Source organism: Mesoplodon mirus (genome assembly GCF_964341445.2).
Source record: "Mesoplodon mirus genome assembly, chromosome: X".
Classification (NCBI taxonomy): Eukaryota; Metazoa; Chordata; class Mammalia; order Artiodactyla; family Ziphiidae; genus Mesoplodon; species Mesoplodon mirus.
Window position 1 is genome coordinate 48549737 of NC_138981.1, and position 15660 is coordinate 48565396.

General features: G+C 37.7%; 1 protein-coding gene across 6 annotated transcripts in view; it reads right to left on the bottom strand.

The window, feature by feature from the left end:
- The window catches only part of FAM120C (family with sequence similarity 120 member C), a 138742-nt gene that overhangs the window by 54934 nt on the left and 68148 nt on the right, over positions 1–15660 (bottom strand). For all 6 annotated transcript variants that reach the window (XM_082609088.1, XM_082609086.1, XM_082609087.1 and 3 more), the window contains exon 10: positions 11068–11317. In XM_082609088.1, coding sequence (XP_082465214.1) covers positions 11068–11317 — 250 coding nt within the window. The remainder of the gene's footprint in view (positions 1–11067; positions 11318–15660) is intronic.

The following is a 15660-nucleotide window of genomic DNA, read 5'->3' on the forward strand; positions in this document are numbered from 1 at the left end:
ATGATCTTATGTATAAGTTACTGACTTTTACAGGGCAGTTTACCCCTACACTAAAAGGCTTCAGGTGGTGCTTCTTCTTTTTGGGTGTTTAGGTCTCTTTAAAAGCATTCTTTATATCTTTTCCCCTGCTTTTAGGGAGTAGCCTATCACTTATCACTGGTATCACTGTGGCTGGTTCTAAGAATAGCTCTTACTCCCTGTCTCACCTCCCTTACAATTTGCTACTACTGATCTGTTGTACACTGGGAAATCAGATGACCAAATTGTCAGAAATGTGTCTAAATTAAGGATAAATAGGTTGAGCAGAAGACTAAGGGGATCTTTTCAGGGGAAGCATATAGAACCTATTAGAGCATAGTCTTTGTGATAGCTATTAGAGCTATTAATAAGCCATTTTAACTTACTTTCATGTTCTGGATGTGTTCCAAAAAACCCAGAGAATCAAATAAATGGGAAAATGAGCTATTACTATACTTTTGAGAAAAAAGGTAAAACATATAATTCAAGAGTTAATATGGGATAATGTAGGGCTGTGTCCCAGGAATGTGTTAAGGAGCTAGGAGGAATGAATCCTATCCATTATTCTTATTGGGAAGACTTCTTAAGTCACCAAACTTAATGTCAAGGCAGTTAGCATATTAACACATATTAAGAATCTATTATGTGATAGGGCCCCTGCATACATTATCTCAATCCTCAAACAGCTCTGAGAAGTAACAATTATTACACCCATTTATGGTGAGAAAATGGATACTCTGAAACAGGGGTCCCCAACACTGGGGCTGTGGATTGGTTAGGAACCGGGCTGCACAGCAGGAGGTGAGTGGTGGGCAACCGAGTGAAGCTTCATCTGCCGCTCCCCATCACTCACATTACCGCCTGAACCATCCTCCCCATCACTTGCATTACAACCTGAACCACTCCCCCCATCCGTGGAAAAACTGTCTTCCACGAAACTGGTCTCTGGTGCCAAAAAGTTGGGGACCATAGCTCTAAAAGTTTAAAGTGACTTATCCAAGCTAAAAAGTGCCCGAGCCAGAATTCAAACTAAGGTTTGTCCAGTTTCAAAGCTCAAAGCTCTGTTACCCTCTGGTGACTTGTAGGGACTCACTTCCTCTTTGCACCAAAACTTACTCTACATCAGCAAATAAACAATGGGTAAAAAAGGTGTAAAAAAATAGAATACCATCGACAATCACAATAATATATATCAAGTATCTAGGAATTAATTTAAAATGCAGAAGACCTCAATGAAAGAAAATTAACTCTATTTAGGACATAAACTTCTGTACACCTGAAACTAAACTAATACTGTAAATCAACTATACTTCAAAAAACAAAAAAGACATAAAGAAAGAGACCTGAATAAAGGGAGGAGTAAACAATGATCTTTGGATGGGAAGACAACATTATAAAGATGTCAATTCTTCCTAAATTAATCTATAAATCCAATTCATTGACCAAAAAAACCCAAGAAGATTTTGTGGAAACTGGACTAATTCTAAATTACATATGGAACAATAAAGATTCATGTGGGCATTTGGTGCCACTGGGGCTCCCATGTTCCAAGCAGTCATACCACCTCTGTGCCCGGTGCTCACAGGAGCAGAACCGAGAGCTAGACGGCAGCCTCAGGACCAGACACCTGTGGGTGGACCACTCACAGAGGTGGGGATAAAACGAAAGCTGAACCCCAGGGACAGGGTGACCAAGGAATAAGATTGAAAATCTTTCCATCAGCTGTACAAGCTGCAGATTAAATCCCCATGATCAGCTAGGTAGACCCTGCGTCTACGGAATATCTGAGTAGACAATGAGTGTTCCCACAAATGAAAATGGTCTAGCTCTGGGAGCTGTGGACTTTGGGGGCAAGCACATGCAAGAATGGGTCAGATCAGAGTCTGAGTGGTCCCCACAGGGCCCACAGCAGTTCCAGAGACCAGCCCAGAGGCACAGGAGGGCCTCTTGGGGAGGCGGAGTTGGGCTGTGGCTCATGGTGTGTGTGACGACACTTACAGCAGAGACCCCAGGGAAACATAATTATTACTATTAATTTTACTATGCTTTGATTCATTCGGTTGTTGCTTCTGGCTTTTTTGTTTTGTTTTTCTTGTTAGTGTATCTTCTTAAATTTAGTCTTTTGGGATCTCCATGTTTATTTTTATCTTTTTAAATATATTTCTATTTTTACTTTGCTTTTCTGTTCTTCTGTGTTCTTTTCCCTTATTTTTTTCTTCTTCTTTTTCTTTAATTTATATTTTTAAAATATATTTCCATTTCTACTTTGCTTTTCTGTTGTCCTGTGCTTTTTCCCTTTTTCTTTGTTATTATTTTTTTAAATCATTTTTATCAGTTTGTTCTGTTTCCTTGCTTTATTCTTCAGGTGGCACACAAATTTGGCATGGTTTTTAGGTTATGTGTTTTTGTTAGTATTAATCCTAATTGTTTGGTTTCACTCTTGAGTTCTTCTATTTGTCTGGTTGTTTTCTTGCTTTTTGTTTAATTTGGCTCTGTTTCTGTTTCTTTTATGTGTGCTTATGTTTCCTTTTTTCTGTTTTTGTTTGGTTTCATTTTTACCATTTCTCTGGGATTTTATGTCTTTTTTTTCTTCCTTAAGATATTTTCTACTTTATTTTTTAATATTTCTATATCTATATTGCTTTCCTGTTCAGTCTTCTTTCCCCTTTCCCTTTTCCTAATTTTTTTATCATCTTTGTCAGTTTGTTTTGTTTCTTTGGTTCATTCTTCAGTTAGCAGTCTGCTTTGGTTCTGTTTTTCGGTTATGTGTTTTTTCTCAGTTTTCGTTTTAATTGTTTGATTTTGTTCTTGGATTGTTTCGCTTGCCTGGTTGGTCTCTTGCTTTATGATTTATTTGGGTCCGTTTTTGTTTCTTCTGTGTGCGTGCGTGTTTCCTTGTTTCTGTTTGATTTTACTTTTTACCATTTCTCTGGGGTTTTCTTAGTCTTTTTTTTTTTTAATCTGCTTTATTGCTGGGACGAGTGACTTGTGAGGTCTTGGTCCCTCGACCAGTCGTTAGGCCTGAAGCTCTGGGGTGGGAGCACCGAGTCCAGGGTGCTGGACCACTAGAGAATTTCCAGCCCCAGGGAACATTAATCACTAAGAGCTCCAACGGAGGCCTCTATCTAAATCCAAGACCCGACTCCACCCAGCTGTCAGAAGATCCCAGTGCTGGACACCTCACAAAAAACAACAAACAAGACAGGAACACAAACCCACCCATTAGCACACAGACTACCTAAAGTCACACTAGGCTCACAGACATCCGAAAACACACCACGTGAAATGGCCCTGCTCATCAGAGGGAAAAGACTCAGCTTCACCCCCTCAGGACGCAGGCACCAATCCCTCGCATCAGGAAGCCTACGCAAGCCACTGGACCAACCTCACCATCAGGGGCAGAGGACAGAAACAAAAGGAACTACAACCCTACAGCCTGGGGAAAGGAGACCTCAAGCACTGTAAATTAGACAAAATGAGAAGACAGAGAAATATGCAGCAGATGAAGGAGCAAGGTAAAAACCCACCAGACCAAACAAATGAAGAGGAAATAGGCAGTCTACCTGAAAAAGAATTCAGAGTAATGATAGTAAAGATGATACAAAGTCTTGGAAATACAATGGAGAAAATACAAGAAATGTTTAACAAAGACCTAGAAGAACTAAAGAGCTAACAAACAATGATGAACAACACAATAACTGAAATTGAAAATAGTCTAGAAGGAATCAATAGCAGAATAACTGAGTCAGAAGAATGGAAAGTGAGCTGGAAGACAGAATGGTAGAAAAAACTGCTACAGAGCAGAATAAAGTAAAAAGAATGAAAAGAATTGAGGACAGTCTCAGAGACTTCTGGGACAACATTAAGCACACTAATATTCGAATTATACACGTTCCAGAAGAAGAAGAAAAAAAGAAAGGGTCGGAAAAAATATTTGAATAGATTATAGTCAAAAACTTCCCCAACATGGGAAATGAAATAAGACAATCAAGTCCAGGAAGCGCAGAGAGTCCCATACAGGAGAAACAGGCTAAGATACGTATTAATCACACTAACAAAAATTAAACACAAAGAAAAAATATTAAAAGCAGCAAGGGAAAAGCAACAAATAACATACAAGGGAATCCTCATAAGGATAACAGCTGATCTTTCAGCAGAAACTCTGCAAGCTATAAGGGAGTGGCAGGACATATTTAAAGTAATGAAAGGGAAAAATCTACAACCAAGATTACTCTAACCAGCAAGGATTTAAGTCAGATTCAATGGACACATTAAAATCTTTACAGACAAGAAAAGCTAAGAGAATTCAGTATCACCAAACCAGCTTTACAAGAAATGCTAAAGGAACTTCTCTAGGCAGGAAACACAAGAGAAGGAAAAGACCTACAAAAACAAAAACAAACCAATTAAGAAAATGGTAATAGCAACATACATATCAATAATTACCTTAAATGTAAATGGATTAAATGCTGAAACCAAAAGACATAGACTGGCTGAATGGATACAAAACAAGACCCTACATATGTTGTTTACAAGAGACCCACTTCAGACTTAGGGACATATACAGACTCAAAGTGAGGGGATGGAAAAAGATATTCCATGCAACTGGAAATCAAAAGAAAGATGGAGTACCAACACTCATATCAGACAAAATACACTTTAAAATAGAGAATGTTACAAGAGACAAGAAAGGACATTACATAATGATCAAAGGATCAATCCAAGAAGAAGCTATAACAATTGTAAATATCTATTCACCCAACATAGGACAACCTCAATACATAAGGCAAATGCTAACAGCCATAAAAGGGGAAATCGACAGCAACACAATAATAGTAGGCGACTTTAACACCCCGCTTACACCAATGGACAGATGATCCAAACAGAAAATAAATAAGGAAACACAAGCTTTAAATGACACATTAGACCAGATGGACTTAATTGATATTTATAGGACATTCCATCCAAAAACAACACAATACACTTTCTTCTCATGTGCACACAGAACATTCCCCAGGATATATCACACCTTGGGTCACTAATCAAGCCACAGTAAATTTAAGAAACTGAAATTGTATCAAGCACCTTTTCAGACCACAATGCTATGAGACTAGATATCAATTTCAGGAAAAAAAAACTGTAAAAAATACAAACACATGGAGTCTAAAGAAGACACTGCTAAACAACCAAGAGATCACTGAAGAGATCAAAGAGGAAATCAAAAAATACCTAGAAACAAATGACAATGAAAACACAACGACACAAAATCCATGGGATGCAGCAAAAGCAGTTCTAAGAGGGAAGTTTATAGCAATGCAATCCTACCTGAAGAAACAAGAAACATCTCAAATAAACAAACTAACCTTAAACCTAAAGCAATTAGAGAAAGATGAACAACAGCAAACAAACAAACAAACAAACAAAAAGCCCAAAGTTAGCAGAAGAAATCATAAAGATCAGATCAGAAATAAAAGAAAAGGAAAGGAAGGAAACAAGAGCAAACATCAATAAAACTAAAAGCTGGTTCTTTCAGAAGATAAATAAAATTGATAAACCAATAGCCAGACTCATCAGGAGAAAAAGGGAGAAGACTCTAATCAACAGAATTAGAAATGAAAATGGAAAAGTAACAACTGAGACCACAGAAATACAAAGGATCATGAGCGACTACTACAAGGAACTAAATGCCAATAAAATGGACAACCTGGAAGAAATGGAAAAATTCTTAGAAAAGTACAACCTTCCAAGATTGAACTGGAAAGAAATAGAAAATATAAACAGACCAATTACAAGCACTGAAATTGAAAGTGTGATTAAGAGTCTTCCAGCAAGCAGCTACATAGCACAGGAGATCAGCTCGGTGCTTTCTGACCACCTAGACAGATGGGATAGGGAGGGTGGGTAGGAGACGCAAGAGGGAGGAGATATGGGGATATATGTATATGTATAGCCGATTCACTTTGTTATAAATCAGAAACTAACACACCACTGCAGAACAATTATACTCCAATAAAGATGTTTAAAAAAAGTAAATCCCCATAAAAGTTTAGTAAGACATTAAAAAAAAAAAGTTTTCCAATAAACAAAAGCCCAGGGCCAGATCGCTTCAAAGGCAAATTCTATCAAACATTTAGAGAAGAGCTAACACCATCTTTCTCAAACTCTTTCAAAATATAGCAGAGGGAGGAACACTCCCAAACTCATTCTACAAGGCCACCATCACACTGATACCAAAACCAGACAAAGATGTCACAAAAAAGATTACAGGCCAGTATCACTGATGAACATACATGTAAAAATCGTCAACAAACTACTAGCAAACAGAATCCAACAGCACATTAAAAGGATCATACACCATGATCAAGTGGTGATTATCCCAGAAATGCAAGGATTCTTCAATATATGCAAATCAATTAATGTGATACACCATATTAACAAATTGAAGGAGAAAAAACATATGATCATCTCAATAGATGAGGAAAAATCTTTTGACAAAATTCAACATCCATTTATGATGAAAACTCTCCAGAAAGTGCGCATAGAGGTAAACTGCCTCAACATAATAAAAGCAATATATGACAAACCCACAGCCAACATCATTCTCAAAGGTGAAAAAACTGAAAGCATTTCCTCTAAGATCAGGAAAAAGACAAGGGTGTCCACTCTTGCCACTATTACTCAACACAGTTTTGGAAGTCCCAGCCATGGCAATCAGAGAAGAAAAACAAATAAAAGGAATCCAAATTGGAAAATAAGAAATAAAACTGTCACTATTTGCAGATGACATGATAGTATACACAGCAAATCCTAAAGATGCCACCAGGAAAATACTAGAGGTAATCAATGAATTTGGTAAAGTAGCAGAATACAAAATTAATGCACAGAAAGACCCCAAATAGCCAAAGCAATCTTGAGAAAGAACAATGGAGCTAGAGGAATCAGGCTCCCTGACTTTAGACTATACTACAAAGCTACTGTAATCAAGGCAGTATGGTACTGGCACAGAAACAGAAATACAGATCAATGGAATAGGATAGAAAGCCCACAGATACACCCACTCACATATGGTCACCTTATCTTTGACAAAGGAGGCAAGAATACACAATGGGGAAAAGATAGTCTCTTCAATAAATGGTGCTGGGAAAACTGGACAGCTACCTATAAAAGAATGATATTTGGACACTTCCTAGAAAGAATAAGAATATGAAAAAAAAGAACACTCCCTAACACCATACACAAAAATAAACTCAAAATGGATTGAAGACCTAAATGTAAGGCCAGACACTATAAAATTCTTAGAGGAAAACACAGGCAGTACACCTATGACATAAATCAAAGCAAGATCCTTTTTGGCCCACCTAAGTGGAAATAAAATTAAAAATAAACAAGTGGGACCTAGTGAAACTTAAAAGCATTTGCACAGCAAAGGAAACCATAAACAAGATGGAAAGACAACCCCCAGAATGGGAGAAAATATCTGTAAACAAAGCAACTGACAAAGTACTAATCTCCAAAATATACAAGCAGCTCATGCAGCTCAATATCAAAAAACAAAAACAAAAACAAAGAAAAACTGAATCCAAAAATGGGCAGAAGACCTAAATAGACATTTCTCCAAAGAAGATATACAGATTGCCAACAAACACATGAGAACAGGCTCAACATCATCAATCATTAGAGAAATGCAAATCAAAACCACAATGAGGTATCACCTCACACTAGTCACAATGGCCATCATCAAAAAATCTAGAAACAATAAATGCTGGAGAGGGTGTGGAGAAAAGGGAACTCTCCTGCACTGTTGGTAGGAATGTAAATTGATACAGCCACTATGGAGAACAGATGGACGTTCCTTAAAAAACTAAAAATAGAGCTACCATATGACCCAGCAATCCCGCTACTAGGCATATACTCTGAGAAAACCATAATTCAAAAAGAGTCAAAGATCGTATATTAATGCATGTATGTGGAACCTAGAAAAATGGTCAGATTAACCGGTTTGCAGGGCAGAAGTTGAGACCCAGATGTAGAGAACAAACGTATGGACATCAAGGGGGGAAAGCGTGGGGGGGTGGGGATGGTGGTGTGATAAAAAAAAAAAGAGTCACATACCCCTATGTTCATTGCAGCACTATTTACAATAGCCAGGACATAGAAGCAACCTAAGTGTCCATCGACAGATGAATGGATAAAGAAGATGTGGCACATATATACAATGGAATATTACCCAGCCAGAGAAAGGAACAAAATTGGGTTATTTGTAGTGAGTTGGATGGACCTAGAGTCTGTCATACAGAGTGAAGTCAGAAAGATAAAAACCAATACCATATGCTAACACATATATATGGAAAGTAAAAAAGTGGTACTGATGAACCTAGTGGAAGGGCAGGAATAAAGACGCAGATGTAGAGAACGGACTTGAGGACACAGCGGGGGAAGGGGAAGCTGGGATGAAGTTAAGAGAGTAGCATGGACATATATACACTACCAAATGTAAAATGGATGGCTAGTGGGAAGCTGCTGCATAGCACAGGGAGTTCAGCTCCATGTTTTGTGATGACCCAGAGGGGTGGGATAGGGAAGGTGGGAGGGAGACGCAAGAGGGAGGGCATATGGGGATATATGTATATGTATAGCTGATTCACTTTGTTGTACAGCAGAAACTAACAACATTGTAAAGCAATTATACTCCAATAAAGATATTAAAAAATAAAAGATTTATGTGGTTCAAGAATAGTTAGTACAATTCTGCAACAAGAAAAGCAGAGTGGAGATTTACCTGACCTGATATTAAGGCAAATTACAAACCCTTCATAATTGAAAGAATGTGATACTGGCAATGGAGCAAGTAGGCAATGGAACAAAATAGAATCCAGGAATGGACTCAAGTATATACAGGAACTTGGTACCTAGTAATCGTGGTAACACAAATCAATGGGGAGAGAACAGGTCATTTAATAAATGGGGCTGGGAAAACTGGCTTATTATGTAGAGAAAATAAAATTAGATCCTTTTATACAGCATATACAGAATAAATACCCACTATATTAAAGACCTTACATGGAAGGCAACATTATAAAACTATATAATGTAAACAGTTACATTATAGTTACAGAAAAAGTAGACACATCTTTATGACCCAGGGGTAAGGAAGAATTTATTAAAAAAGATTCCCAAAGCACACACCATAAATGTACAGATTGATGGGTTTGACAAAATCAACTTAAATACTTATTGGTTAGGGGTAAAGTGTACTGATATCTGCAAATTACTTGGAAATGCATCAAAAAGGATGGATAAATGGATGGCTCGAGATGGAGAGAGGGATAGTTATATGGTTATATGGTATAAAGCTGTTAATTATAGAATCTAAGTGGTGGTCATATGAGTGTTTATATGGTTATATGGTATAAAGCTGTTAATTACAGAATCTAAGTGGTGGTCATATGAGTGTTTGCCATCCTATCCTTCCAACTTTTCTGTATGTTTTTTTTTTTTTTTTTTTTGGCCACGCCACGTGGTGTGGCATGCGGGATCTTAGTTCCCTGACCAGGGATGGAACCCACGCCCCCTGCGGTGGAAGTGTGGAGTCTTAACCACTGGATCGCCAGGGAAGTCCCACTTTTCTGTATGTATGAAATCATAATAATGAAAGGTCAGTGAGAATGAAATACTTTTGTTCTAAAAAGGATATTGTACATAAATTTCTAAAAAAATGTGGCTGACTGGAAAAGATATTTGACACATACACACAGAGATATAGAAAAGATATTTGCTTTATTTGTATGTCTATTTTTTTAGGGTATATTATATATTTAAGGTTTAACATACAGTCTTGCTATATTGTCATTTATATACAGATTGCTAAATTGCCCTAAAGAAAGTTGAACCAAATTTACATTTGCATAAAGATAGCCAATTGCTGTCACCATTGTCACTTCTTGGGTATTGTTCTTTTTTTTCCTTTTTTTAATTGGGGTATAGTTGTTTTACAATGTTGTGTTAGTTTCTGCTGTACAGCGAAGTGAATCAGCTATATGTATACATGTATCCCCTATTTTTTGGATTTTCTTCCCATTTAGGTCACCACAGAGCACTGAGTAGAGTTCCCTGTGCTATACAGCAGGTTCTCATTAGTTATCTACTTTACACATAGTAGTGTATATATGTCAATCCCAATCTCACAAGAAACTTCTGTAATCAGAAAGAAAAAAGACAAGTAACCTAAAAGAAAATTTTCAAGATAAATAAATAGGCACTTCAGAGAATGTGAGACCAAATGGCTAATATATATAAAAAAGAAGATCAACCTCATCTGTAGTCAAATAAATGCAAATTAAAATAAAAGATACTACTTGAAACCCACTGGATTAGCAAAAATTAAGAAGTTATAAGATATCAGCCCTGGCAATAATATGAAGAAATAGAAACCCTTATGCATTCTTCATAGGACTATAAATTTAGAACAAATATAATCTAGAGCAATTTGGCCATATTTGGTGAAAAATCTATATGCATATTTACAGGATCCAGGACTTGAACTCCTAAATACATACTTCAGATAAACTGACACAGGAACACAAAGATACAGAGACATCTATGAAGATATTCCCTGTAGCACTGTTTGCAATATCCCAGAACTGGAAACAACTACCAAACAACAAATAAAGTACTATGATATAAGTAATTGTTGGAATATAGTTCAGCAGTCATCAGGAACGAACCATATAAGAATACAGAAAGATCTACAAAATAACACTGACTGAAAAAGTAAGAAATAGAATGATATGTACAACACAGTATCTTTCATGTTAAAAAAGGAAAAAATCTACACATATAAACATCACTATAGATTGTGCATGGATATATATATATATATATATATATATATATATATATATCATAGCAATTGATTCCCAATGTTTCTGAAGTCTAAAGTAAACATAAAACGTCCCCACCTCAAAATACCATAAAAACCATGTGCTTAAAGGAAATGTCATAAAAAGTAAAATAGAAATGAACTGACCGCTTCCTGGTCACATGGCTTACCGGAGTACACAGCACATGAGCAGCAGATGGGTGGGGATGTTAGCCGGATTGAGCATACTGGGTGTGTCTGACTTCATACAGGCCAGGAAGGCACGCATCCTTCTGTTCTTGTCCTCAACTGCTTTGCCTAGCCAGAGCTTCTTGAGGTTTGGGCAAGTCCATTCCCGAAATGTCAGGGCAGACACCAGCTCAGGGGTTTGAGGTGACTTCCCTTTATAGGCAGACCACTCTTTAAGGATCACTGAAGGAACTAGAAAACAGAAATTGAGGAAAAACTGGCTATAGAGACTCTGAGCATTTCTGAAGCTGGTCACAATTGACAGAAACCATCACATTTCAACATCTCTGTATTTTCTGTCACTATAATTTTTATTGTTAGCAGTAGTAACGGCAGGAGTAGTAAGCATTTATTAGATGCTTGGTATGTATTAAGTATTTTACATATAAATGTAAATCTTACTTACTCTTCAGAACAAACCTGAGAGAGAAGAAGCATTATGACTATATTATCACAAAACACAATGCTCATTTTGCAGGTGAAAAAAGGAATCAAAGCTCAATGGTCACACAGCTCTACAGTCACACAGCAGTCCCCCACTTATTTGCAGGGAATAAGTTCCAAGACCCCCAGTGGATGCCTAAAACCATGGACAGTACCGAATCCTGCATATACTATGTTTTTTCCTATACCTACGTACCTATGATAAAGGTATGTAAGAGATTAACAACAATAATAATAAAATAGAACAGTTATAACAATATACTGTAATAAAAGTTATGTTAAAGTGGTCTCTCTCCCTCCAAATATCTTATTGTACAAATTTAATGCCATTTCCATCTTAACTAAGCACTTATCGTGTACTGTGTCCATAACTTTTGCAGTTCGAGATGCGACAGCAAAACTAGCACAAATTTCTTTTTCCTTCTTCACATTTTCACAGACAGAAGACTCTTTCTTACCATAGATCTTTTTGTTCTTACTATAGATCTTAGCAACGTCAGCATATGATTGTTTTTCTTCCCTTATTAAGTTGAGAACATTGACCTTTTCACTTAAAGGAAGCACTTTACAGCTTCCTTTTGGCATATTTGAATTGTCAGCATCAGTACTCTTGCACTCCAGGGCCATTATTAAGTAAAATAAGGGTTAATTGAACACAAGCACTGAGATACTGGGACAGTTGATTTGATAACCCAGACAGCTACTAAGTGACTAACAGGCAGCATACGCTGAACAGAGGAATGCTTCACGTCCTGGGTGGGAGGGAGCAGGACTATGCGAGATTTCATCACACTACTCAAAACAGTGTGCAATTTAAAATTTATGAATTGGCTGTGTGCCCACCCTGCCCCTATTATAGTCCGAGATAAAGAACACAAGATTAAAATGGAAGTCTCCACTATACCCTGACGTCCCTTTTGCAGTATCCCAGTGGTCACAAAGACCAAGCCTGATACAAGCAGGGGGAGACTGTGCCCACGACTGGTGGTGAGCATTCTAAGATCAGTAAGGGTTCCGAGTTGCTGGAGACTCCAGTTCCTGTCTTGTTGCTCCACCATCCCCTGGGCATGGCCCTTGTCTGAATGAATATTTGACGACATGGATGGATGGATATTCCAGCCAGGAGGACTGAGATACTTTTCCATTATAGGTTATTGCAATATACTGAATATAGCTCCATGTGCTATACCACGACACAGAAAGAGAAGAAGGAAAATTAGATGTCAGGAAAGGCCCCGAATGTAAGACAGCAAACAGACACAGTGAAATCTAAACCAGGGTCAGTGACTTTCTTTCCAAGTTGGGTCCTCAATGGAGGGCCCTAAACGCTGCCTGCCCCCTGGTAGAAACATCACAGAGGTCGCAGAAGTGGCTTTTCGGCTTTTCGGCTTTTCAGAGGCTCGGAGATGATCCTTTGGAGCCCAGGGGGCGCTTTCAAGATAGCAGAGGAGTAAGACGTGGAGATCACCTTCCTCCCCACAAATACATTACAACTACATCTATATGTGGAACAACTCATACAGAACACCTACTGAACACTGGCAGAAGACCTCAGACTTCCCAAAAGACACCTCAGGTGACTTACACGCAGAGGCAGGGCCAAATCCAAAGCTGAACCCGAGGAGCTGTGTGAACAAAGAAGAGAAAGGGAAATTTCTCCCAGCAGCCTCAGGAGCAGTGGATTAAATCTCCACAATAAGCTTGATATACCCTGCATCTGTGGAATACCTGAATAGACAGCAAAACATCCCAAAATTGAGGCATTAGACTTTGGGAGCAACTGTAAACTTGGGATTTCCTTTCTGCATGTAATTTGCTTCTGGTTCTATATTTATCTTAGTTTAGTATTTAGAGTTTATTATCACTGGTATATTTGTTTATTGATTTGGTTGCACCCTTCCTTTTTTATTTTTTATGTATACATATATAGGTAGATAGATAGATAGACAGATCAATAGATAGATTTATTTATTTTACTTTTTCTCTTTTTGTGAGTGTGTATGTGTATGCTGCTTTGTGTGATTTTGTCTGTATAGCTTTGCTTTTGCCATTTATCCTAGCTTTCTGAGTGTCCGTTTTTTTTTTTTGTTTTTTTTTTTTTAGTATAGTTTTTTAGCACTTGTTAGCATTGGAGGATTTATTTCTGGGTTTGGTCGATCTCTTCTTTCTTTTTTTATTATATTTTTATTTTTAATAATTTTTTCTATTTTAATAACATTATTTTACTTATTTATTTTTCGGTCTTTCTTGCTTTCCTTTTTCTCCCTATTCTTCTGAGCTGTGTGGCTGACAGGTTCTTGGTGCTCTGCCCAGGTGGCAGGCCTGAGCCTCTGAGGTGGGAGAGCCGAGTGCAGGACATTGGTTCACCAGAGACCGCCAAGCTCCATGTAATATCAAACAGCAAAAGCTCTGCCAGAGATCTCCATCTCAATGCTAAGACCCAGCTCCACTCAACGACCAGTAAGCTACAATACTGGACACCCCATGCCAAACAACTAGCAAGACAGGAACACAAACCCACCCATTAGCACAGAGGCTGCCTAAAATCATAATAAGTTCACAGACAACCCAAAACACACCACCGGATATGGTCCTGCCCACCAGAAAGACAAGATCCAGCTTCAGCGACCATAACCAGTCCCCTCCACCAGGAAGCCTACACAACCCACTGAACCAACCTTAGCCACTGGAGGCAGACACCAAAAAAAAGGGAAGTACGAACCTGCAGGCTGCAAAAAGTAGACCCCAAACACGGTAAGTTAAGCAAAATGAGAAGGCAGAGAAACACACAGCAGATGAAGGAGCAAGGTAAAAACCCACCAGACCAAACAAATGAAGCAGAAATAGGCAGTCTACCTGAAAAAGAATTCAGAGTAATGATAGTAAAGATGATCCAAAATCTCGGAAATAGAATGGAGAAAATAGAAGAAACGTTTAACAAGGAACTAGGAGAACTAAAGAGCAAACAAACCATGATGAACAACACAATAAATATAATAAAAAATTCCCTAGAAGGAACCAATAGCAGAATAACTGAGGCAGAGGAAAGGGTAAGTGACCTGGAAGATTAAATAGCGGAAATAACTACAGCAGAGCAGAATAATAACAAAAAAGAATGAAAAGAATTGAGGACAGTCTCAGAGACTTCTGGGACAACATTAAACGCACCAACATTTGAATTATAGGGGTCCCAGAAGAAGAGACAAAGGGACTGAGAAAATATTTGAAGAGGTTATAGTTGAAAACTTCCCTAATATGGGAAAGGAAATAGTCAATCAAGTCCAGGAAGTGCAGAGAGTCCCATACAGGATACATCCAAAGAGAAACACACCAAGAAACATATTAATCAAACTATCAAAAATTAAATATAAACAAAAAATATTAAAAGTAGCATGGGAAAAACAACAAATAACATAAAATGGAATCCACATAAGGTTAACAGCTGATCTTTCAGCAGAGACGCTGCAAGACAGAAGGCAGTAGTGGCAGGACATATTTAAAGGGATGAAAGGGAAAAACCTACAAGCAAGATTACTCTAACTAGCAAGGATCTCATTCGGATTCAACGGAGAAATTAAAATCTTTACAGATAAGCAAAAGCTAAGAGAATTCAGCACCACCAAACCAGCTCTCCAACAAATGCTAAAGGAACTTCCCTAGGCAGGAAACACAACAGAAGGAAAAGACTTACAATAACAAACCCAAAACAATTAAGAAAATGGTAATAGGAACATACATATCGATAACTATCTTAAATGTAAATGGATTACATGCTGCAACCAAAAGACAAAGACTTGCTGAATGGATACAAAAACAAGACCCATATATGTGCTGTCTACAAGAGACCCACTTCAGGCCTAGGGACATATACAGACTGAAAGTGAGGGGATGGAAGAAGATATTCCATGCAAATGGAAATCAAAAGAAAACTAGAGTAGCAATTGTCATATCAGACAATATAGACTTTAAAATAAAGACTATTACAAGAGACAAAGAAGGACGCTACATTAATAATCAAGGGATCTATCCAAGAAGAAGATGTAATAATTGTAAATATTTATTCACCGAACATAGGAGCACCTCAATACATA